This window comes from Emiliania huxleyi (genome assembly GCF_000372725.1).
Source record: "Emiliania huxleyi CCMP1516 unplaced genomic scaffold EMIHUscaffold_710, whole genome shotgun sequence".
Lineage (NCBI taxonomy): Eukaryota > Haptophyta > Isochrysidales > Noelaerhabdaceae > Emiliania > Emiliania huxleyi.
The window spans coordinates 1-20,816 of NW_005196680.1; the positions used below are offsets into that span (position 1 = coordinate 1).

The following is a 20,816-nucleotide window of genomic DNA, read 5'->3' on the forward strand; positions in this document are numbered from 1 at the left end:
CCACTGCGCGAAAAGCACGCCGACCGTGAGCACCACCGCGCCGAGGGCGAAGAAGAGCGAGTCGTCGTTGATGCCCAGGGCCTTGCCAGTGCCCTCGCCGCCCGGCTGATCCCCCGCAAGCGGACCAAAGTCCAGCGCGCCGTTGATGCCCTGGATGGACTTGGCGTGGGCAAGCTCGGCGTGGAGCGCGACCGACGCCGCGGCCGCTGCCGCCGGCATCTTGCGCAGCAGCTCGGCCGGGGCCATGGTCGTGATGCGCTCGAGGCGGGGCATCGGGCCCTTGAGCCCCGGCGCAGCGGCGAGCAGCAGAGAGAACATGGGTCTGCGGCGGCGGGGGGGCAGGGCGGGAGGCGCGGAGTGAGCCTGCGGTGCGCCTCCCGGCGGCGCGCCTCAGCGCGGCGGCCACAGCGGGCCGATGAGAGGTGCGGGGCGCCCACCTGAGGAGCTGGATCTCGGGGCAAATGAGACATTTTACCACACCGTACCAGGTAATCGAACCCGGTCAGCATTTTGGAATCGCCTCGCCGGTCTTGAGGAGGCGGAGGATGTCCTGTGGTGGAAGGGGAGGAAGCGCCCGTCGCCGGTCAGCATTTTGGAATTGCTCCTTCTCCTGTCTGCTCGCGCAATCACGACCGCCCCCTTCCCTCTCGTCTCCCTTTTCATTGCTTTACGAGGAAGACTCCCCACCGCGACCCTCGCCCCCTCGCCCCCGGCCGCCCACCACGAACCGCGCGGCGTCCTCCATCACCGGCACGCCCTCCTGCGCCTGCTCCACCCACTCGAAGGCGCGCCTCCACCCCTCGCGCCGCAGCGCGGGCAGCTTGTTGTGCGCGAGCGGTGTCAGCGTGCCGGCGGCGCGGAAGCTCACCCCCACCTTGTCCCACGCCACCGCCGACAGGCCGGCCCGCATCTCCTCCTCCCACTCCGCCCCCTCCGCCCCCTCCTCCGCCCTTTCTTGCCGCTGCTCGCACACGACGCCGATGCCGTCGGCGCGGCCTCCGCACACCTCCACATCACGAAAGACCACGTCACGCCGCGCCGCAAACCGCGCGACGAGGCGCCCGTCGCCCACGCCCGCGGCCCAGCCGCCGGTCTCGATGGCGGCGGTGCCGAACGGCACCATGAAGTCGCCCCGCAGGTTGGCGTACAGCCGCCTCCGCTGGAAGGAGCGCAGCGCCACGCCGTACCTCGAGTCGGGGTCCGCCATCTCGACGAGGAGCGGACGGCGCGGGTCCGCGTCGGTCCGGCGCAGCAGCAGGTCGGACGCGGTGCGGCCGGCGACCAGGCCGCCGAGCGAGTGCAGCGCGGGAGGGAGCGGCAGGTACGTGTACCGGCGCACGCCCAGGTGCGGGCACCCTGTCGTCACCAATGTGTTGGGAGCGAGGCCGAGCTCCTGCTGCCCGCCGCCGTACAGCTCGGCCGCCGCCGCACGCACGTAGAGCCCACCGAGCGAGTTTCCCACCAGCGAGAGCGATTCGAGCGACGGAGCGGACGCGGCGACGGAGCGGATCTCGGCGGCGAGGCGCCGGCCGCCGGCAGCGACGCCGTCGCGGGTCATGCCCTCGTTGGCGGAGGCGAGGTGCACCAGCACGTTGTCCCCGCCTATGCCGACGAGGCACTGCCGCAGGACGGCAAGGTTGGAAGCGCCGCCGTAGAGGCCGTGCTGGAGCACGACGAGGTGGTCAGGCGACGCCGCGGTGACCACAGCGGCGGCGAGCATTTTTCGCGTGTACACTGAGCCTAGATAGCGCAGGCAGGGGGGCGCAGCGCGAACTAGCGCAGCGCGAACTCCCGTCTGAGCCTAGCGCAGCGCGAACTCCCGTCTGAGCCTAGCGCAGCGCGAACTCCCGTCTGAGCCTAGCGCAGCGAGAACTCCCGTCGAACAGGGCGAAATCGCGGCGCCATCTTGACGGGGATTTTCTTTTTTCTTTCAACTTGCAAGGAGGAACGTTATCTTCGCGTTCGCCTCCAAAGTCGCCTCCAACGATGCCCGGCTTCATCACGCCAGCAGCCGCTCCAGGTTCGCAAAGTGCTTTGGCAGCACAACGTCGCGCAAGTGGGCCGCCGTCTCTCTCCGTCGGGCGCGCCGCTCGGGCGGAGCGAAGTCGAGATCTTTCTTTCGCGCCAGTCCCGTGCGCAGAGTTGTGCGAGGGGGTTTACGCCTCCGTGGCTCGGGTTACACCAATCCTCGCTACCCAACGCGGCCAAAGGATATCCACCTCGAGAACCTCGAGAGGGGGCTTAGTGGTAAAATTCTTTCGAAGCCCTTCGTAGGTCACTACACTGGCTGGACACGGACGGAGACGCCACCACCGTGCCAATGAAGACTCCGCCGCCCTCGCCCGGTCTACCGGCCGCGGCCGTCGTTCTCGCCTTTGTCGCCATGGCGATCGCCAACTACCTCGTCACCGACAACAACCTCGGGGCCGTCAAGTTTACAAACACAGAGGCGCCCTGCTGCTTCCGCTGCCACTCTCGACCCGCTGCCGCTGCCACGCTCGACCCGCTGCCGCTGCCACGCTCGAGCTGCCACGCCGCTCGCCCCACCGCGGACTGACCACCAAACCCTCCGTCCACTTGCAGATTGCGCACACGCACCCCGTCTACGGCCTTCCCATCGGCTGGGCCTTTGCCATCTGGGGCATCATCTACACGCTCGAGGGCCTCTTTGTCGTGTACCAGGCGCTGCCCTTCCAGCGCTTTGGCGGCCTGCGCGAGCCGTCGTACGCCAAGATCCGAGGCCCGGTGCTGGCCCTTTTTGCGGCCAACTCGGCGTGGCTCTTCCTCTTCGGGTACGAGGTCTACTGGGCCTCGCAGGTCGTGATCCTCGTCTACGACGCGCTCCTCTTCGTCGTCCTCCGCCGACTCGACGTCAACCAGCTCTCGTCGCGCCGCTCCGCCGCCTCGAAGCTCGCCGCCGCCGCCTTCTCTGCAAACGCGTCGTGGGTGACAGTCGCCTCTTGCCTCGGCATCCAGGTTGTCCTCCTCGACGAGGGGTGGCTCCCCTCGCCCGACTTTGCAATCGGCCTGCTCGTCGTCGCGGTCGCCGTCGCGTGCGCCGCCACCTTTGAGTACTCGGACCCCGTCTACGCGGCGGTGCAGCGGGCCTAGCTTGCAGCGTGCCGCACATGCATGACACCCCACCCTCCCGGTCTCCACAAATTAGGTGGCCGCTTGGGCACTCGGCGGCATCATCGCCAACCAGGCGGACGCCTCCGAGTTTGGCTGCAAGTCGCAGATCTGCCCCGCCTGCCTCGCCGCCGCCATCCCGATCTGCAGCCGCGACGACACGTCGGCACGCGACGGGCGGCCAAACGGCTTCGCGCCGCTCGACTGCGACTCGTACACGGAGAGCTCGCCCGACGAGTGCGTCGTCGCGAAGAGCGCCTCCGTCGTCGGCTGGGCGTACGCCGGCATCGGCTGCGTCGCCTTCGCCCTCGCCGCCGGCCTCGTCCGCGGCTACCTCCGCCGCCAAGCGGAGAAGCGAGCGCCCCGCCCGCAGCCGCCATTCCTCGAAGATGTGCCGTCGACGCCCGCGAGTGGCGACTCGCCGTGAGGGAAGGCGTGGCCGCGTGGCCTCGCGCGCACATCAAGAGATGCGCCCTGCTCCACCAACGTGCACACACGGGGGATCTCATCGGGACAATGCGCGCAACGAGTGCTCTTGACGTAGTCTGTGGGGACAGTAGTGACTTTTGCGTGTTGTGGGTGACTCTACGGTGTCGATACTGTGTTCAACCTTGACCCCTTGACAAACTTCTGAACTCCGAACGCGCGCCTAAGAATCGTCTGGAGTTAGGCGCAGGGTCACCCCCAAGAAAAGAATTTTACAACACAACTCCCAACGCAAAAGAATTATCAGGGCGACCAGGCCTTCCAACTTTTTGGATTTTGCGGGGTATGGTATGGTACTCTCACGGCCCAAAGGGTGGGGGGGTATGGTCCTGACCGCCCATCCCCGGTCTCCGGGAGGCTGGGTCTGTCAGCAGGCGGGGGGGTATGGTCTCGAGGTGGGTTGCGCGAGCAACCATACCACACCCGGCAAAAGTCCGAACCCCACGAAGAATTCTTAGGACACTAGCCTCTCTCACACCACACTGGCACGACGAGGGCGCGGACTGGCGCGGACTGAAGAATGCACAATGCGAGACGTCCCGCTCGAAGACCTCCACTTTGACGGCTGCGTCTCCACTCAGCAGCACCCCGACGGCGTGCAGCCGTGGCGCCTGCCGGTAAAAGACGTCGAGCTCTTCCATCCAGATCTGGTCCGGTCTGCGGGTGGTGCCTCGGGCGTGCGGATCCGATTCCGCTCAGACACCGGCTCGCTGCGACTGCGCGTGCGTCGCCTGCGCACGTACTGTCGATACGACTACGACCTGTTCGTCGACGGCGCGTTCGTCGCCTCTCACGTCGAAGATCCGGAGCATCCCATCGCGCTCGCTGGACTGTCCGAGGTACCTTCGCGCTTCCCCGAGGCGATGGCGCGTGCTGGAGACGAAGGCAGCGAGCTAATGATCACGTTCGGGGACGCTGCTCCGGCGGCGTCGCGCGAGGAGCGCGTCTTTGAGCTGTGGCTGTCGACGGCCGGCCCGCAGGTGGTGACTGGCTTCTGGCTGGACGAGGGGGCGTCGCTCGCGCCTGCGCCGGACCCTCGGCCGCTCTGGGTGACACACGGCTCGAGCATCTCGCACGGCACCGGGTTCGACGCCATCTTCTCCGGCCCCGGCTGCCCTGCCGGCTCTGCGCGCAGCCCCAGCCGCTCGTGGCCGGCGGTCGCGGCGCGCGAGGCGGGGCTCAACCTGCTCAACCTCGGCTACAGCGGCCAGTGCCACCTGGACCAGGCGGTGGCGCGCACCATTCGCGACCTCGATGGCGTCGCAGCAATCTCGCTCAAGCTCGGCATCGCATCGCATCGCAAAGCTATGCTCCGCGCTGTTCACACCTAGAGGAGGTCCCCCCTGTGAGCAGGCATCAACGTGCACAACTACGGCTCCCTCTCGCTGCGCAGCTTTGCGCAGGCCGCGCTCGGCTTCCTCGCCACGGTCCGCGACGGCCACCCGACCGTGCCTCTCCTCGTCCTCTCCCCCGTGCACGGCTCCGGCTGGCGCGAGGACGGCTCCTGCTCGGCTCTCATCGTGGCGCCTGACCGGGAGGCGGTAGACCCGCGCTACCCAACCCTGAGCCAGATGCGGACCGAGCTCGAGCGGGTGGTGGGGCTGCTCCAGCGGCGCGGCGACGACCGGATCGCCTACGCGAGTGGCCTCGACCTCTTCGGGCCGGACGACTTTGCCGCCGGCCTGGCGCCGGACCAGCTGCACCCCTCCCCGGACGGATACGAGCTCATGGGGCAGCGCTTTGCGCAGCTCGCGTTCGGGCCTCGCGGGAGGCTGCTGCCGGGCCGCCTCCCGCCCGCCCCCACGGCCGTGCCCGCCAAGGCCGCCGCTGGTGCTTGGCGCACGAGCAGCTCGGGCGCGGCCGTGGCCACTGCAGCATTGGGGCGGCGCGGCTTTCGCTGCCTCGCTGAGGCCTTGTCGCTAGCCTCGCGTCGCTCTCGCGTGCATCGTGCAGGCGGAGGACCGCGCGCGTGATAACCTCTCTCCACTGTTGCCGCTTTTTATTTCTCGAGATCCGAATGGGCGTGTACAACGACCCCTGTAAAATAAATAAATAAAAACGGACACCTCTACTGTGAGATGGGTAAAAAGGAACAGGTCCCGCCGGCCCGTGCAATCTTTTGTGCAGCTGCGAGCTGGGGCGTGGGGGTTTTCTGCTTTGACCTTTGTGGGTATGTGGTCGGCGACTAGAGCCGGGGTCGTCCTCCCGCGACTCGCACCGCTGCATTTTTTAATTTCGCTCTCTGATCTCTGATTTCTCATTTTAGCCAAGAATTACGTTGGTCGTTGCCCAAAACTCATCGTGCAATCACTCACGTTCGCGTTGCGCACCATCCACCAAAACGGCGCGCCGTCGCAGCCGCGATCGCGGCTGGGGGGAGTGTCTGCTGTCTCGTCGAGACATATGGCTTGCTCTGCCAACGTCAAAGCCCTGCTGACCCCATGCCCACCCCTGCAGCCGCGGTCCGAGGCAACGTCCACGATTTGCAACGAGAAAAAACTGATGGCCGGCGACCGATTCAGCTTGATGGTTTGCTTTGACAACGAGTCGTACTATACAGGTCAAGACAACGCGCAGTGCGGCTTGCCATTGACAATGGACAAGGGAATGAAGATCAACGTTGGACTCAGCTGCGCTGATACCAGCTGCTACAGCCGCTACGACAACTTTTTCAACGAAGGATCCATGAAGTTTTACTCAACCGCGATGGGACCGTCTCGCAGCATCAAGGCGAGGTTTGACAAGAAAGAATGCTCCGCCGTGCCGGCGTTCAATCCGGGATTCGGCGGCGAACGCTCTGCTGGCGCGGCTGATCTGGGTAGTGGATACTGTGGAGAAATCACGCTCGAAGACGAGGTCGTAATGCCACCCAAGTCCGATAGCAACAGTCAGTGCGCCCCGCTTGCGCGCGAGGCCAACTGGAATCGAGGCTCGAGCAGGGTGTGCGTCGGCGCGGTCTACATGGATACGGCCTACGACGACACTGCCACTGGTCCAGGCCAGGCTCACCTGCTGAGGCAAGGTCGCGACTTCTCGACAGTGGTTGCGACGGTTGGCACCGACCAGGACGAGCTTGGCGGGTTCAAGATCGTGGACCAAGAACGGTGCAGGGTGGTGCGCGACGCTGGAGAGCTCACCACAGGTGCTCGAGAGGCAGCCACGGTTACGATGGACGGGGATGCGATCCCCCCCATCCCAGAACCGGGCGTCGAGAAGGACCCGCACCTGCACTTTGCGCACGGAGGGCGCGCGGACTTTCGAGGCAAAGACGGACAGCTCTACTGCTTCCTCTCGGCACCAAGCCTCGCCGTCAACCTCAAGACGGAGGAGGCGACCTTCCCGCTATACCAGCCGGTGCCCGCGGAGGAGATCGTCGTGGACGGCACGTTCATCACCGAGGTCCACGTCGTCGCGCTCGTCGGTGGCGACAAGCGCAAGTGGGCCAACGTCTCCTACTACGCCAGCGAGCTCGACGAAAACAACGTTGGCACCCGTGTCATCAGGGGCTTCTGCGGCGGCCACTCGTTCAAGCTCGGTCGCGGCGGGCAGAAGACGTGCGAGGATCTCGTCGTCAAGGTGTGCTGAAGCCACGGGGGGTATGGCTGCGCGCACAGCACGCGATAGGCGTGACAACCCCTGGCCCAGTCGCCACCCAGCCGATGGAACGATTGCACCCAGCACAGGTGCACTTGTCGAGCGCCTCGTTCTCGGCTGGCAACTGGAGCATCGCCGTAAAGGGCGCCCGCTCCCCTTGCACCAAGTCCCCCCCCTCCCCCTCCCCTGCCTTTACCCACCGGGCCGCCTCGAGAGTAGGCGCCCCGACCAAGGCGACCATTGGCCCCGCGCATCGGCTCGATATTGGCTTCTCAGCCAAGGGCGACTTTGCCGCGCGCAGCCGGCCGCACGGTGCGTCCGCCATCCCAGTATGCACCCACCCAATTGGCGGCAGTGACGCGCAAGGGCGCCTTTCTCTGGTTCTAGGCATATTCGGCCAGTCGTTCTCGTCGCCCATCCCACGTTATGGTGAGCACCACGTCTAGTCTGACCGAGTGACTGCGACTCCGAGCCACGTCTTCTCCTGCTATACGTGACAGCCCTCTCCCGCCCTGCTCTTGCCAGCTGGGTCTGACATCAACCCACCCACCCCGTGGCAGGCAAGAAAGACGTGTACCCCAGCTCAGGCCACTTTCGAACGTCGGCCATGGCGGAAGGAGCGTCGATGCCCGATGCCCGAGGCCCCTCCCGGCCGCGCTCCGAACGAGCCGTCTTGCGGCCATAGGCGCAATCGAGGGCGATGCGACCATGTACGAGGTGGGGACACCGTACGCGACCCGTTTCAAGTTCTCACGCTTCGACGCGATGCCGCTGCAGATCCCTGACAAGACGTTGTTGCTAGCAGACTCGGACGCATCGCTGTTCTGATGGCAGCGCGTAGGGAGCAGAGGAGGACACAATGTACAGGGCCGTCGAGAGTGGGGAGGCATAGCCCTCGTTTTGCAATATCTCTAAAGATAGCCAATGCGGCAAGCCCACACACACCACGCTGACAGCAAAGCACCGGCCAGACTGCCGATTACGATCCCAGCAATCGCACCTGCGTCTAGTCCGTTGCCTGATGAGCTCTCTTCTGTGTCTGCGATGTCGTCGGCACTAACACCACGCTCAGCGTGGAAGCTGTCGTGGGGAGTGGGTGGCTCGGAGGACGTGCCTGTGTCATCACCTCCCCCTTCGCTGTCCGGGGTCGGTGCTGGCGTCGCCGACTCAGGGGCCGAATCCGAGGGCGCTCCCGCTGTATCTTGGCCTCCACCTGCAAAGGAGTCAAACCCGCGCTCAGAGTAGGTGCTTGCGCCGCCGGTGCTTCCAGAGGACGCTTCGCCAGACCCCAGATCGCGGGACTCGCCAGATGCAAAGTCTCCTACTGCATCATCGGTTGAGGCTGGAGCGGCGGCGGCGACGAGCAGCTGCAACTGCGTAGAGGGCGGCGGCGGCGAAGAGGGCGGCGTTGGCGGCAACGGCGGCGGAGAGGGCAGCGCGGACGCGCCTACGGCGCAGTGTCGTGACACGTCGCGGGCCTCTGGGAGAGGCGCCTGGCCGGCAGTGCACTCGCGAGGCGCCGAGAGGGTCGTCGGGCATCACACAGTAGTAGATGCCAGACGAGCCGTCTCCGTGGTTTACGCATGTGCCGTTTGCGACCATGCTGTACCTCTCACCGGTCGTGCTGCAGTTGTCGCTGCCATCGAAGAACGTGGTTTCGAGCATGGGCACCGGCCCCGAGAAATTGCACCAGTCAAAATTCGTGCTCCAGCCGTCCGCTGCGTAGCACGGGGGGGGCGCGGCGCACGGCGGCCCGAGCAGCGTGATGTCTCCGGTAGGGGCGGCGTAGCAGCCGGGCGACGTGTAGCAGTACCGTGGGTGGAAGAAGACGTTGGTGCCTTCCGCGCTGGGCGAGAAGGAGCTGCAGTCGGCGTCCGCGGCCGACGTGATGGGCTCCCGGTCCGCGAGCAGCGTGGGGAAGCCAACCGGGGAACTCTCCCAGCAGCCGGCCGGGTCATAGCAGAAGGGCCCACCGACGTAGTACGCGCCAGCCTGCTCGTAGCAGCTGCAGTCTCCCTCCGCGCCAGCCCCCCCCGTGGCGCAGGAGCGGAACACACGGCAGGCATTGCACGGGCCGGATTCGCAGGAGGTGCCGTTGGCGTCGGTGGTCGCATCCGGCGCGAGGCACTGGCTGCAGCGGCGTCCGCACTCTTGCGCCGCCGCGCCCACGCAATCGACGGGCGGGCCATCGGGACGGCACGCCTTGGTGCCGTCGCATGCGTCAGCCGCCTCGTTCTCGCTTGTCGCGACCGTGCCGTTCCAAGTCCAAAAATCCCCCGTGCAGGTGTCGCTCAACAGGTATTCCTCGCCACTGTAGTACGCCCACGTAGTGGGCGTCGGCTCGGGCGTCGGGACGGGCGTCGGCTCGGGCGTCGGCTCGGGCGTCGGGACGCTGGAGAAACCGAGCGGGGGCGGCGGCGGCGGCGTTGAGGGTGGCGGCGGAGAGGGTGGCGATGGCGGAGAGGGCGGCGGCGGCAGCGGCGGCAGCGGTGGAGGGAGGGGAGCCTCACCCGGCGGGTAGGGCGGCGGCGAGGGCGGCAAAGGTGGCAAAGGCGGCAACGGCGGGACACTCCACGCGAGTACAAAATCGCCGCTGCCGGACGAAAATGCGTCCACGATAAAGTACGCCGTCTGAGTCGAGCCGTGAGTGTTGATCCACGAGTGCTGCAAGGTGTCTGGTTCGTCGGTACATGCGACGGAATTGTCGCCTGGGCAGCTCCCGCCCCATTGCGTCTCGTGCCTCGAGTCGTACGTGTTTGACATCAATCTGATCGTGAGCTCGCCTCCTGCCGGCACCTCGACGTAGAAGATCTTCTCACTGCCAGAGCCGCCGCAGGATGTGCCATGCGTGTTGGGAGCGCTGACGGTACTCGATGACAACGGGGAGGTTTGAGTGGATAGGTCTAGCGCCGTGTCGCAAGAGGACGGAGGGGCCAGCGGCGGTGCGGACAGAGGCGGCGGCGGCGATGGAAACGCGTTTGACGAAGGCGGATCCGCGGGAGACGCGACCGCGTTGCCGAGCAGCAGCACGGCGGCGGCCACGCGGGCTTGTGCGGCGGTTGGTTCGAGAGAGGCGACCCGCCCGAGCCCGAGAAGCAATGCTCCCGCGCCGATGAGGCCCGTCTCGAATTTCCAGGCCTGTTCATCAGCGTCGGCGTGCCACCACTCGGGCGCAATGTCTTGAAAGGTGCGGGCGACGACATCTGTCGGCGGGATCGGCGGTGACGGCGGCAGAGGCGAAGGTGACGGCGGCAGCGGCAGCGGCGGCGGGATCAGAGGTGACGTCGGAGACAACTCTGTCGGAGGTAGCGGCGGTGAGGGCAGCGGCGGCGATGGAGGTAGGGGTATCATAGAGTAGCACCCCTGGCAACACCCTGCCGCAACCTGGCTGGTAAGGTCGAGCATCCAGAGCGGAAGCCCATCATTGCAACCATTGTCCTGCGTAGGACTTGCGACCCGCGCGAGGGCTGCACTAGTCGCTTCGCCTTTGCAAAGCGTCAAGCACTCAAACAAGGACTTGCAGCCTGCGAGGCTGATATCAATGTCTTGGCTTCCACCTGCAAAGAAGTCCAACTCGCGCTCTGAGTAGGTGCCTGCGCCGCCGGTGCTTCCAGAGGACGCATCGCCAGACCCCAAATCGCGGGACTCGCCGGCTGCAAAGTCTCCTACTGCATCCTCGGTTGAGGCTGGAGCGGCGACGAGCAGCAGTAGTATGCGGCCAGCCGCGAGCAAAGCATGCATGGACTGATCAGCGAACGCACGTTGCGGGACGGACCAATTGCATAATTTTTAACATTTTCGGCGTCGGCAACTACACGAGGTCAAGAATATCCCGACCTCGCTCTCCCTCCCTCGCGGGATACTAGCCCGGCTCTCTGAGACTCTCGAGCCCTTATATTTTTGTGCGGGTCGTGCGTCGTCGCTCTGTCGCGCGGATCCATCCCGCCGCCCCCCGCCGCTCCCGGCACCCGGGCCCGGCGGGATCGCCGGGAAGCGGGAACGCCTGTGAGCGTGCCCCAGCTCAACTAAGCGATATACGTGCCCGGGCCGGTGTCGCGCGCGTTTCACAGCCTTGTTATTGAGAAAAGAAAATACATCCTATGCGCTATAGGGCTATGGCGCTGTGCGCTGGTCTGTGAGAGGAGAGGGTTTGAGGTGCAAGCCCTGTGGATTCACAGTGGGATTGGTTAGATTGGTAAATGGTATTCCATTATACAACAGCCACAGCGGTGCGCTCCTCTTGTCGTGGAGCGGCTGCTTCAACCTATGGCAGCCCGGGCTGCAAAAACCACCCTGCCGCAATAACGCAGCGCTTGTGGAAGGCCTTGCTCCAGAACGGGGGCGGGTAGTCCCCGTGCGCCTGCCTCCGCTTGCGCGCGAGCGCCTCGCTCTCGATGAACTGCCGCAGCTCCTTGTGCATGCGGACGACCTGCCGGAAGAGCGGCCCGTGCCTGACCCGTCATCAGCTACGCGTGATGTTCCGATGGGGCGGCGGGCAGCGGGGGGGGGGGGGGGGGCAGGGGGAGAGCCGGTGCCTCTCGCACACCCCGCACCGCGCTGCGAGGCGCAGGCCGACCTGTTGAACAGGTCAGCCGTGAAGCGGCGCCGTCCACCAGCGCCTCGCCTCGCCTCGAAAGGCGCGGCGCCTGCAGCACGGCCAGCTCCTTCTTCTCCACCTTCCGAGGCATGCCCGCCCACTGAATCCCGCGAAACGGGTCTGAGCCGAGACTGCTGTCGACGCTGCACCGGTGCGCCTCGCCGCGGATGGTCCGCTGCCGCGCGTCGCCAAAGTCGCGAAACTGCTTGAGCTGGTTTGCCACGTACGGCTGCAGCGGCGGCATCATGATTGCGCGCAGGTCGCGGCAGGTGGAGCCGAACATCAGGAGGTCGCGCGCGCAGGGCGCCGCGTCCACATAGTAGCCGAGGCCCCATCCGCCGGTCTTGAAGACGCAGCCGGGCCTCCTGCCGCAAAAGGCGTCCGCCGCGTGGAAGCCGAGCAGCACCCCGCAGATCTCGCGGTGCTCGTCGTCGGACAGATGCCGGAACGGAGAGTCGTCGAGCCCATCCGTCCTTCGCGCGGCGTGCTGGTCAAGCCTGGCGATGAGGGCGGACTTGCCGCCGCTCGTGTCGAGGCCCTTGAAGGCGCACTCGTCGCGAAGGTCCGCCACTCGCCAGGCGCCACAGTTGCCTCCCCGCCAGCCGCCCGCCCGCCCGGCGGACATTGGCGGAGGGCACGCACCCAAAGTACGAGCAGGTCGGGTTGGCGGTGCGGCCCCCGGTCGGCGTTACTCTCTCTGTGACGCAGGGCAGGTCGGGTTGGCGGTGTGGGCGTCGGCTATGTCGGCGTTACTCTCTCTCACGAATTGCGCTTTTTCTCTTTTTCAGTGTATGTAGCTCTTACGTACATTCCCGTAGGAGACTCTGCTGACAGGGTTTGCGATGAGGAGCGACCCGAAGGGTTTCTCGGCGGTTAGTGCACCACTAACCGCCGAAGCGCAAGCGCTGGGAGCAAGAACACTACGACGTTCTGGCTGGCTCAGCGAGGCTGCTGCGGAGCACTCGCGGACCGGTTCTTCTGGTCCAGCGAGGCCGCTGCGGGGCACCCGGCGGCTCGGGTCACTTCTCATCGCAAACTCGGTCGAGCAGGAGGTAAGGTGTGTGCGTGTGGGAGGCGGCGCGGCACTGTACTCGAGTAGGAGCGGCGGTACGGCGGCACGGCGGTAACGCACGGCAGGAGGGACGGCGAATAAATGGCAAGGGCGGCGAGGCGCGGAAGGAGCGGCACGGTAAGGAGCGGCGGCACGGCGGCAGACCACGGCAGCGAACGGCGGAGCATTGGGCGGCGGGTCAAACGACTGAGCAGAGGCGGCGGCGGCAGGAAGGAGCGAGGATGGCGCGGTGGCGGCAGGACCTTTTTCGAGGTTCTCGAGGTATATCCTTGGCCGCGTTGGGTAGCGAGGATTGGTGTGACGCGATCCACGCAGGCGTGGTTTCTGACGGCCGACCGTCAGTGCACGGAGTTGCCCCTTCTCCGACTGCCCCGGCTAGTTCCCGAGGTCGCGCGGGGCTGACTGACCCCTGCGTCCCCCGAGACCTAGCGCGGGTGGGTTGGAGTGGGCTCGCTGCAAGGAAGGGCCGTGTAAGAGGCCGATCCCCGTAGTCCGCCCCGCTCCTCCCCATCGGGCCGCATGCGCGGCCACGCCTCGCAGATTCGTTTCTCGCGCCTTGTGGTCAGGCGCCTCTTTTTCAATCGCCCCGGACCTCCGGGTCTGGACGCACAAGCGCACAGACAGTCGAGAAGTCGCCCCCGCCAACACCCCCGCCCTCGCCTCCGCCCTCGCCCCCACCCTCACCCCCTCCCTCACCCCCACCCTCACCCCCACCCTCGCCCCCGGCTGGTCCGGAGGAGTTCCAGAACATGGCGAGTCACGGGATGCCTGAACCCTCGCCCCCAGGGGTACAGAGCAGAGGCCAGCCTCTCGGCGCCCGCGCCCGCCGCCCTCACGATGTCGTTGTAGGAGAGGTCGATGTCGTTGATGGTCGTTGTAGGAGAGGTCGAGAGATTTCAGCACCCCCCCGTTGTGCGTTGACCGCGAGAGCGCCGCCGATCGCCTTCGCGCCCTCGATGCCGATGTTGTTCTCGCCAAGCCAGAGTTTGTTCAGCACCCCGTTGACCGCAAGAGCGCCGCCGATCGCCTTCGCGCCCTCGTCGCCGATCTTATTGTTGTGCGCGAGCTCGAGGGTGGTCAGCACCGCGTTGCCCTTAAGGGCGTCGGCGATCGCGGCGGCGCCGGTGGGGCCGATCTCGTTCCGAGAGACATCTAGCTTGTTCAGCACCCCGTTGGCGCACAGCGTGGCTCCCTCGATCGAAGCGGCTCCCTCGTCGCTGATCTCGTTGTCGCCAAGGTTAAGGTTGGTGAGCACCGCGTTGACGCGCAGAGCGGAAGCCAGTGCCTTGGCGCCCTCGAGCCTCGTCGCCGATCTCGTTGCCGTTGAGGTAGAGAAGATTTCAGCACCCCGTTGCCGCGCAGCGCGTCGGCAATTGCAGCGGCGCCCTTGTCGCCGATGTGGTTGTCGCCGATGTAAAGTTCTTGCAGCACCCCATTGCCCGCAATCAGCGACGCGATCACGGTGGCAGAGGCGGGGCCGAGGCCCCTCTCGTCGAGGTCGAGGGATGTCACCGGGTCGGTGCCGCGAAGCTCTGGCAGGTCGTCTGCCAGAGCTTCTGCCGCCTCGACTGCCGCCGCCACTGCCGCCGCCTTGTCATCCTCTGCCGCCGCCTTGTCCTTCATCATCGCGCAACGGTGCGCCTTCTGCAGTTGCGCGATGAGGAGGAGGAAGGGGAGGAGGAGGAGGGGGGGGGGGGGGGGAGGAGGGGGAGGAGGGGGAGGAGGAGGTCAACAGAGGTTGGCTGTTCTGCCACCGTGACGATCGTCGCCTCAGAGCCCGCCGACTCGCTCGAATCGCAAGTCCCGACCCAGGTGTGCGCAACAGGGGTCCACGAGGAGCTGACACTGTCGATGAGGGAGCCAGCGAGAGAGAGGAGCGATGGTGGCCAGCATGGGTGTCCCAGCAAGCATTGCGGACTCGTGCAAGAGTACCCACCCAGGTACTGGGGGGGGGTTGCAGCGTTCCACACTTGGACTTACACTTTTGCTCTCGAGACTTCCTCCCACACTTTGCCCTGGATTTTGGTGAAATCCAGTTGCTCTGACAAGCCTCTGCCAGTCGCCATTTATTTCATGGCGGCCCGGGATGAAGAAACTGGCCTTTGCCAGACTGAGGACTATTGTGCGCCTTGGCGAGACGGTTCCGATGGTATTTTTTGCGAGCGCAGTGGACTTCATCTTGCCGGTCAACTGCCGGCGGTCGACAACTGCCGTTCGAGCAGCGTCGGCGACCGCCGTCAAGATGAACTCCTCTCAAGTTGAGCCGCGGCATGCCGCCCCGCCTGCGGCGTGCCGCCCTCTTAACCCACCTCTAACATCTCTATAAGGGATCCCTACAAGCAAGTGTAAAAGCAAGTGTAGATCCCTGCCATGTGCCAAACCCCTCTACTGGTACCACTCTGTTCACGTTCACAGCTCTAAAGTGGGCCATAACTACGATACAGAGGGTAGGGAGGGGTGTACCTTCTGTGAAACGATTTTCGAGGTGTGAATACCCCCCCAGACGCGACGCCCCCCGAACCAACGGGCCAGACCCTTCCAGAGGGTGCCCCAGGGACGCCCAAAACCGCCCACAGCAGCCCCACAACCCTTAAACAGTACTCGGCACAACCACTCAAAGTTGGCCTCCCCCGGAGGTGTTTCACATTAGGGGCACCCTCCGGCAGGCCGCCCTGAGCCCCCTAGGCGGGCCGCCGCTGCTCTAGCGCGCAGCGACCCGATGGGCAAGGGGCCCCTACCCACCACAGACACCCTCACGCCCTCTCCCCCGGCCCGCCGCGGCACCGAGGGCGATTCTGCGCGAGGGATCGCTTCTGCGGAGCCGCAGCGGCCGGCGGCGGCGCCGCCAGCGCGGCCCGCGCGGCCGGTGGCGCCGGTAGCGCGAGCGACGGCATCGGCGATGGCGCGGCGGTCGGCGAAGGCGCGTTGGGCAGCGCGAGAAGTGGCTGCCGCCCTCCCGACGGCGGCGGCAGCCACTTCTCGCGACGAGCGTGCCCGGCTTCTTTAGCAGCAGCGCGTCTAGTCCTTTGTGAGCGCGTCTTTCGCGCCCTTGGCGGCGCCGCCGAGCACGGCGATGGCGCCCTGGAGCTCGGGGTCACTCAGCCTTGCCTACGAGGGTAGGGACCAGGAGCGCCGAGCCAGTGGGAGGGCAGGCAGGTATGGCAAAAATGCGAGCTCCCGAGGACGTCTGGCGCCGAGTGCGTCTGGCACCGGGCACGGAAGCTCGCACTCGGCCGCACGCGATAGTGCTGCCGCGAGAACGCCAGCCATGTACGATGTGTCTCGTGTAGACTCCTCCTGGGTCATGGTCGGTCATATGCAGGACGGCCAGAGTCGCCCATATCGCCTACGCGGTCCCGAGTGTGGTCAGACTGATACACCGCGACTCAACGGTTGAGTGCGGCCAGCGCACACAAAAGTCGTCGACTGCGGCCTGGCGCGGTGATCATAGGTGCTGGAGACCAGGCAGTATGGGCCTGCAACCTGGCCACGCATGAACTCGGTACCTACATTCGCAGAGGCCCGGCAAGGATGGGATCTAGTAGAGTGATTGCGCGCTGAGACCGTACTCCGTGGGTCGCTGGAATGACCTGTAGGGAAGTTCAGTGCCGCTGCTCGACTCTCCAGTGTCACAGCCGATGCCTGTGACCTGGCCACCGCCGCACGGTAATGAAATCGGCGCCTCCTCGGGTGTGCCCTCATAGACAGTCTTTGGCGGCGCATAGTCGACGCGAGAGCTGCCCTACACAGACGTCTACTGTGAACCACCGACGAATAGAGCACAGGTTTTTGGCCACGAGATCCGCCTTCGAGGTCGAGCCGAGGCTGCCGGCGTCGTCTCTGCTGCTCTGGGCATCACCTGCACAAGCCAAGCAGACTTTGTTGCAAAAGCGGAGGCGGGTCGACGCGCCGTGTGTTGGGTTCCCATCTCGGCGCGCGCGAGTCCAGGCCGAACCGACTAGCTGCCGCCGCAGCGATTGCGGCTGGGCTGCAGGCAAACCTGTAGCAGGCGCTCGGCACGCTGTCCGGAGGCGCTGTGGCTCACAGGGCGAGCGCCTGTGGCTCGCGAAAAAAGTCGAGACGAGGGTTTCACAAATCCGAATCGTTTCACATTTCTTCCACCCCTCCCTATTCTCGACGCGCGTCGAGATCCAAACTCGAGGCAGCCAACTCCAAGCCCAAATCTGGCCGGGAGCCCCATTCCTACCAACCGTCGGCTTTCGCCGCTTCCCGTTTCCTTGAGCACCAGGATGACAGAACTGGCCGTTGCCAGACTGGGGACTATTGTGCGCCTGGGCAAGGCGGTTCCGGTGGTTCGACACCGAGTTTGAAATGTCTGTTTCTCTACGTCTCTCTTCACAGGAAAATCCTGTGAAGAAAAGCGGAGAAAAACAGAAACCTTTTCTGCCTCGGCCTTAGCCGTCGGTACTCCGAAAGCGTGCTATCCAAGTAGCACTAGTTCCAATTCACTCTTGGCTAGTGCCATTTCACTGTGGCACAGCTCGCGTTACAAAACCTTGATTTCACCATTTGCGCACTATTGTACCTCTCGGTGCCTTCCAGAGGCAGCTGTCACCCCGCCGAGTAGACGGTTGCACACAGCAGGTGGCGCGGTGTGCAACCGTCCACTCGGCGGGGTCGCAGCTGCCTCTGCGCGTCCTGGGGAGGTACAATAGTGTCGCCGCCGGAGACGACTCGACGCCGCTGAGATCGGAGATCAAGCTCTGACAGGTCGCACGTCGCTCCTTTGACGCCGACGTGACTCACCCGTGCAGATCACATCAGGACACGGTCTCGACGCGCTCGGTACGACGCCTGCGACCCGTCTCGGGTCAGGTGGCACGACGCTCATCGCGCCTACCAGCGCTGCCATGCAGGTTGCCACGACGAGGTCGAGCACGCTTCTATACGCTCGCCGAGCCTTCCTTTCCATCCCATTAGGCAGCCTGGGAGCGGTGGCGGTCAGAGGCAAAGCCTACGAGGGGTGGTGGAACCACATGTCACGGCTACTGCCGGCTCGACCCCACCATAGCCTCCGAGGGCTGACTTTGCGGCACCATCATCGGACGATGTCGACGAGTTGAGTCGCGCTCGCGGTAGCCAGATGACCTCTCATACTAGTATCATCGGCCATGGCCGCAAGACGCGCGGGGGAGGGCGCTGGGAGCAACACGGAGCTCCGTTGGACGTTTTCAAGATTAGCGTGCGGCGTGCCGCCCTCTTAACCCACCTCTAACATCTCTATAAGGGATCCCTACAAATGTAGATCCCTGCCATTGTGCCAAACCCCTCTACTGGTACCACTCTGTTCACGTTCACAGCTCTAAAGTGGACCATAACTACGATACAGGGGTATAACTGCCGTACGTAGGATTCCAGGATTACAGGATCACAGCTGGAGGGGATGGCGGAGCTCATTGCCCTGCTGCGCGGCACGCAGCTGCGCTCGACCGCTGCCGCCAACCGAGCGGCGTACGACGACCGGCTGCGCCAGCTAGAGGAGCGCCTCCAGTCCCTCAAGGACCAGGCGGGCGCTCTGGCTGCCGTCGCCTTCGATGCAGACTTTGCGCTCGTCGCCGGTGACGGCACGAAGGTCCCGGCACGCAAGCAGGACCTCTGTGCGCAGTCGCGCTTCTTCAAGCGCATGATGGAGCACGACGACTCGGCCGAGGCCCGCGCGGGCGAGGTGATTGCAAAGACGGGTGACGGCGTGGGCGCTTCGGCCGCTGCGCTTCGCCACCTGATGGCCCTGCTGTACGGGCAGCAGCTGCAGACGTCCACCGAGAGCGCCGTGCTGCTCGAGATCTGCGAGCTGGCCACGCTGTGGGAGTTTGACTCAATCTTGGAGTCCATGTCGACCATGCTCGTCGCCAGCGCAAAGGCGAGCGCCAAGACCGCCTGCGAGATGCTCGTGGCTGCCCTGCGCCACACCGAAGCAGACGCACACAGCGAGGTGTGGAAGCGCCTGCGCGAGGCGTCCGCACAAGGGGTGGCCGAGGCCGGACGCAAGCTGCTGGATGTCTCGGCCTTCGCGGATCTCGACCTCTCGGCCATTTGCGAAGCCATGACGCACGTGAAGGCGTCGACGGTCAGGCTGCCGTCCTTGGAGGTGGACACGAGCTCGGAGAGGTGGACGGCTCACCAGGCCATGGACGGGTCGCCCACGGATCAGGACCTGTCTTGGCTGCTCGGAGCGACCGGTGCGAAGGTCAAGGCCCGTCTCGGATGGAACGGTTCTGTCATGCTGACGGGAGAGAATACGGGCGGCCGCGCGGTGCTGGCGAAGGTCAGCTCGTGGGTGAAGCATCCCCAGCGGCCAACAAACGAGAGGCGCGCATCCGGCTCCTACCGCGTGCTTGGCTCGGACACGCAGGGCGTCGTCCTGGGCCGTAACCTTCCGGACGTCCTCTCCGACGGCAAGTTCCTCTGCGGCGGCGACTTGGAGGTGTCCAAGTATCAGCGTCAGTACGAGCTCTTCAACCTCTGGCTCCTCGCGTCGAAGCGCGTGGCGAGCCCGCTCTCTCCGGTCGATTCGCTGCTCTGCCTGCGCGGGTGCGCGACCGGCTGCGACGTCGACGGCGCCTCGGTCGCCGAGCTGCAGGCCATGCTGGAGCAGCGCGGCCTCTCGACCTCCGGCGCCAAGACCAGCTTGCAGCTCCGCCTGCGCGACGCCGCGTATGCTGAGGTGCCGGAGGGCAGTGCCGCAGCCAAGGCGACCAAGGCCTTCGCCAAGCTGGTCGCGCGGCACTACAAGGGCAGCGCGGTCAAGGTCAAGGACCTTGACGCCGCTTCGGTAAGCCACTCACACGGTTGCATACTCCACCCGCTTCCTCCACGCGCTTGCAAACTCCACCCACTAGCATGCGCACGCTGCGCCGCACTCATGCTGCGCTTGCGTGCGCGCAGCTCGCGGAAGTGCTCAACTGCGACGAGCTTCACGCCCTCAAGCCTCAACGAAAAGACGATCCTGGACAACACCATCAGCTGGGCGCAGCTCGCGGGGCGCACCGACGAGATCATCGCAAAGGTCATGCCGCTCGTGCGCTGGCCGCTCGTGCCGCTTGTGCAGCTGAAGCCGCCGCTCAAGGCGCTCATGAAGCGCTGCCCAGTGGTCAAGGAGCTGGTGGAGGAGGCGATCGGACTTCAGATGAAGCCCGGCTCAGAGTTTAGCTTCACGCCGAAGAGGCACCGGCTCATGGACGGCAGCGAGGACACGGTCGTGCCGAGGCACAAGAAACGGAAGCACTGCCACGGCGACAAGGTGCAACTCCTCGACGCGTCGGCCCTTGTGGCCGCCATGCTGTGAGCTCGCGGCAGTCTGCCGCTGCCATCTCTCTCTAGGAGGCCACCGCCACCATATGGGACCCCGTTGTACGTTTACCGCCAGACTTTTTTTGAGCTGGAGCTGTACCGTGTTTGTTATGACCCCCCCCACACACACACACAGACACACACACAATGAACACCAGCGGGACGATCGAGGGCGGAGGGAGCACCGTGTAACACATCTACCCTAATAATCCCCCCCTGGCGCCTGGGGCCCCCTTGGTCGACTCCTAAATCCAGTGCTCAAGACAAGTGCTCAAGGTAATAGGTAAATGGATTGCATTCTCCGCAAGTCCTCTGCGGCTTTCGAGTCGTTATACTGCGACGATATTCCTGTGAAAATCCCCAAGATTGCAAGATAGGCCGTCCGGTCTCCGGACTCTGGTCTCTGCCAGCCACAGCGCGGACAAGCCGGCGGACTCCGTCAGGTCGATCTGTCAGGACGCTCTCTGTGCGCTCTCTTGTTTTCGCGGATTCGACCATCCGCCTGACTACCATTCCGACGACGCCTTCTGTGAGGAGGACGGCATCTATCTGTGAGGGCGACGGCTTCTATTAGAAGCCGTCGCCTCTGCAGTGCCAGTCCCGTACCCGGTAAAAGAAAGAAAGAAA

The 20,816-nt window shown here is 65.2% G+C and overlaps 6 protein-coding genes across 6 annotated transcripts; 3 read left to right on the forward strand and 3 right to left on the reverse strand.

The window, feature by feature from the left end:
• Positions 1-649: 649 nt before the first annotated feature.
• EMIHUDRAFT_371869 (hypothetical protein) lies at positions 650-1,888 on the reverse strand. The gene has a single exon (XM_005761325.1). The coding sequence runs from the start codon at positions 1,718-1,720 to the stop codon at positions 668-670; it is 1,053 nt and encodes a 350-aa protein (XP_005761382.1). The 5' UTR covers positions 1,721-1,888; the 3' UTR covers positions 650-667.
• Positions 1,889-2,383: 495 nt separating this feature from the next.
• On the forward strand, positions 2,384-3,556 carry EMIHUDRAFT_120788 (hypothetical protein; the record flags this gene model as incomplete). The annotated part of the gene is made up of 3 exons (XM_005761326.1): positions 2,384-2,428; positions 2,584-3,096; positions 3,167-3,556. 3 exons carry the CDS (start codon positions 2,384-2,386, stop codon positions 3,554-3,556), a joined length of 948 nt encoding a protein of 315 aa, XP_005761383.1.
• Positions 3,557-4,142: 586 nt separating this feature from the next.
• Positions 4,143-5,671, forward strand: EMIHUDRAFT_248844 (hypothetical protein; the record flags this gene model as incomplete). The annotated part of the gene is made up of 3 exons (XM_005761327.1): positions 4,143-4,934; positions 5,019-5,555; positions 5,627-5,671. 3 exons carry the CDS (start codon positions 4,143-4,145, stop codon positions 5,669-5,671), a joined length of 1,374 nt encoding a protein of 457 aa, XP_005761384.1.
• A 5,598-nt stretch (positions 5,672-11,269) lies between these two features.
• Positions 11,270-12,555, reverse strand: EMIHUDRAFT_371872 (hypothetical protein; the record flags this gene model as incomplete). Its single annotated transcript, XM_005761328.1, has 3 exons — positions 11,856-12,555; positions 11,745-11,785; positions 11,270-11,660 (listed from the first exon to the last, which is right to left on the reverse strand). Coding segments are annotated over exons 1-3 (798 nt in total), but the record flags the coding sequence as incomplete, so codon positions are not given.
• A 1,080-nt stretch (positions 12,556-13,635) lies between these two features.
• Positions 13,636-14,944, reverse strand: EMIHUDRAFT_248848 (hypothetical protein; the record flags this gene model as incomplete). The annotated part of the gene is made up of 5 exons (XM_005761329.1): positions 13,636-13,653; positions 13,801-14,172; positions 14,226-14,408; positions 14,612-14,821; positions 14,888-14,944. The coding sequence occupies 5 exons, from the start codon at positions 14,942-14,944 to the stop codon at positions 13,636-13,638; spliced, it is 840 nt and encodes a 279-aa protein (XP_005761386.1).
• Positions 14,945-18,282: 3,338 nt separating this feature from the next.
• Positions 18,283-20,744, forward strand: EMIHUDRAFT_248850 (hypothetical protein; the record flags this gene model as incomplete). The annotated part of the gene is made up of 3 exons (XM_005761330.1): positions 18,283-19,671; positions 19,840-20,180; positions 20,567-20,744. 3 exons carry the CDS (start codon positions 18,283-18,285, stop codon positions 20,742-20,744), a joined length of 1,908 nt encoding a protein of 635 aa, XP_005761387.1.
• Positions 20,745-20,816: the final 72 nt, after the last annotated feature.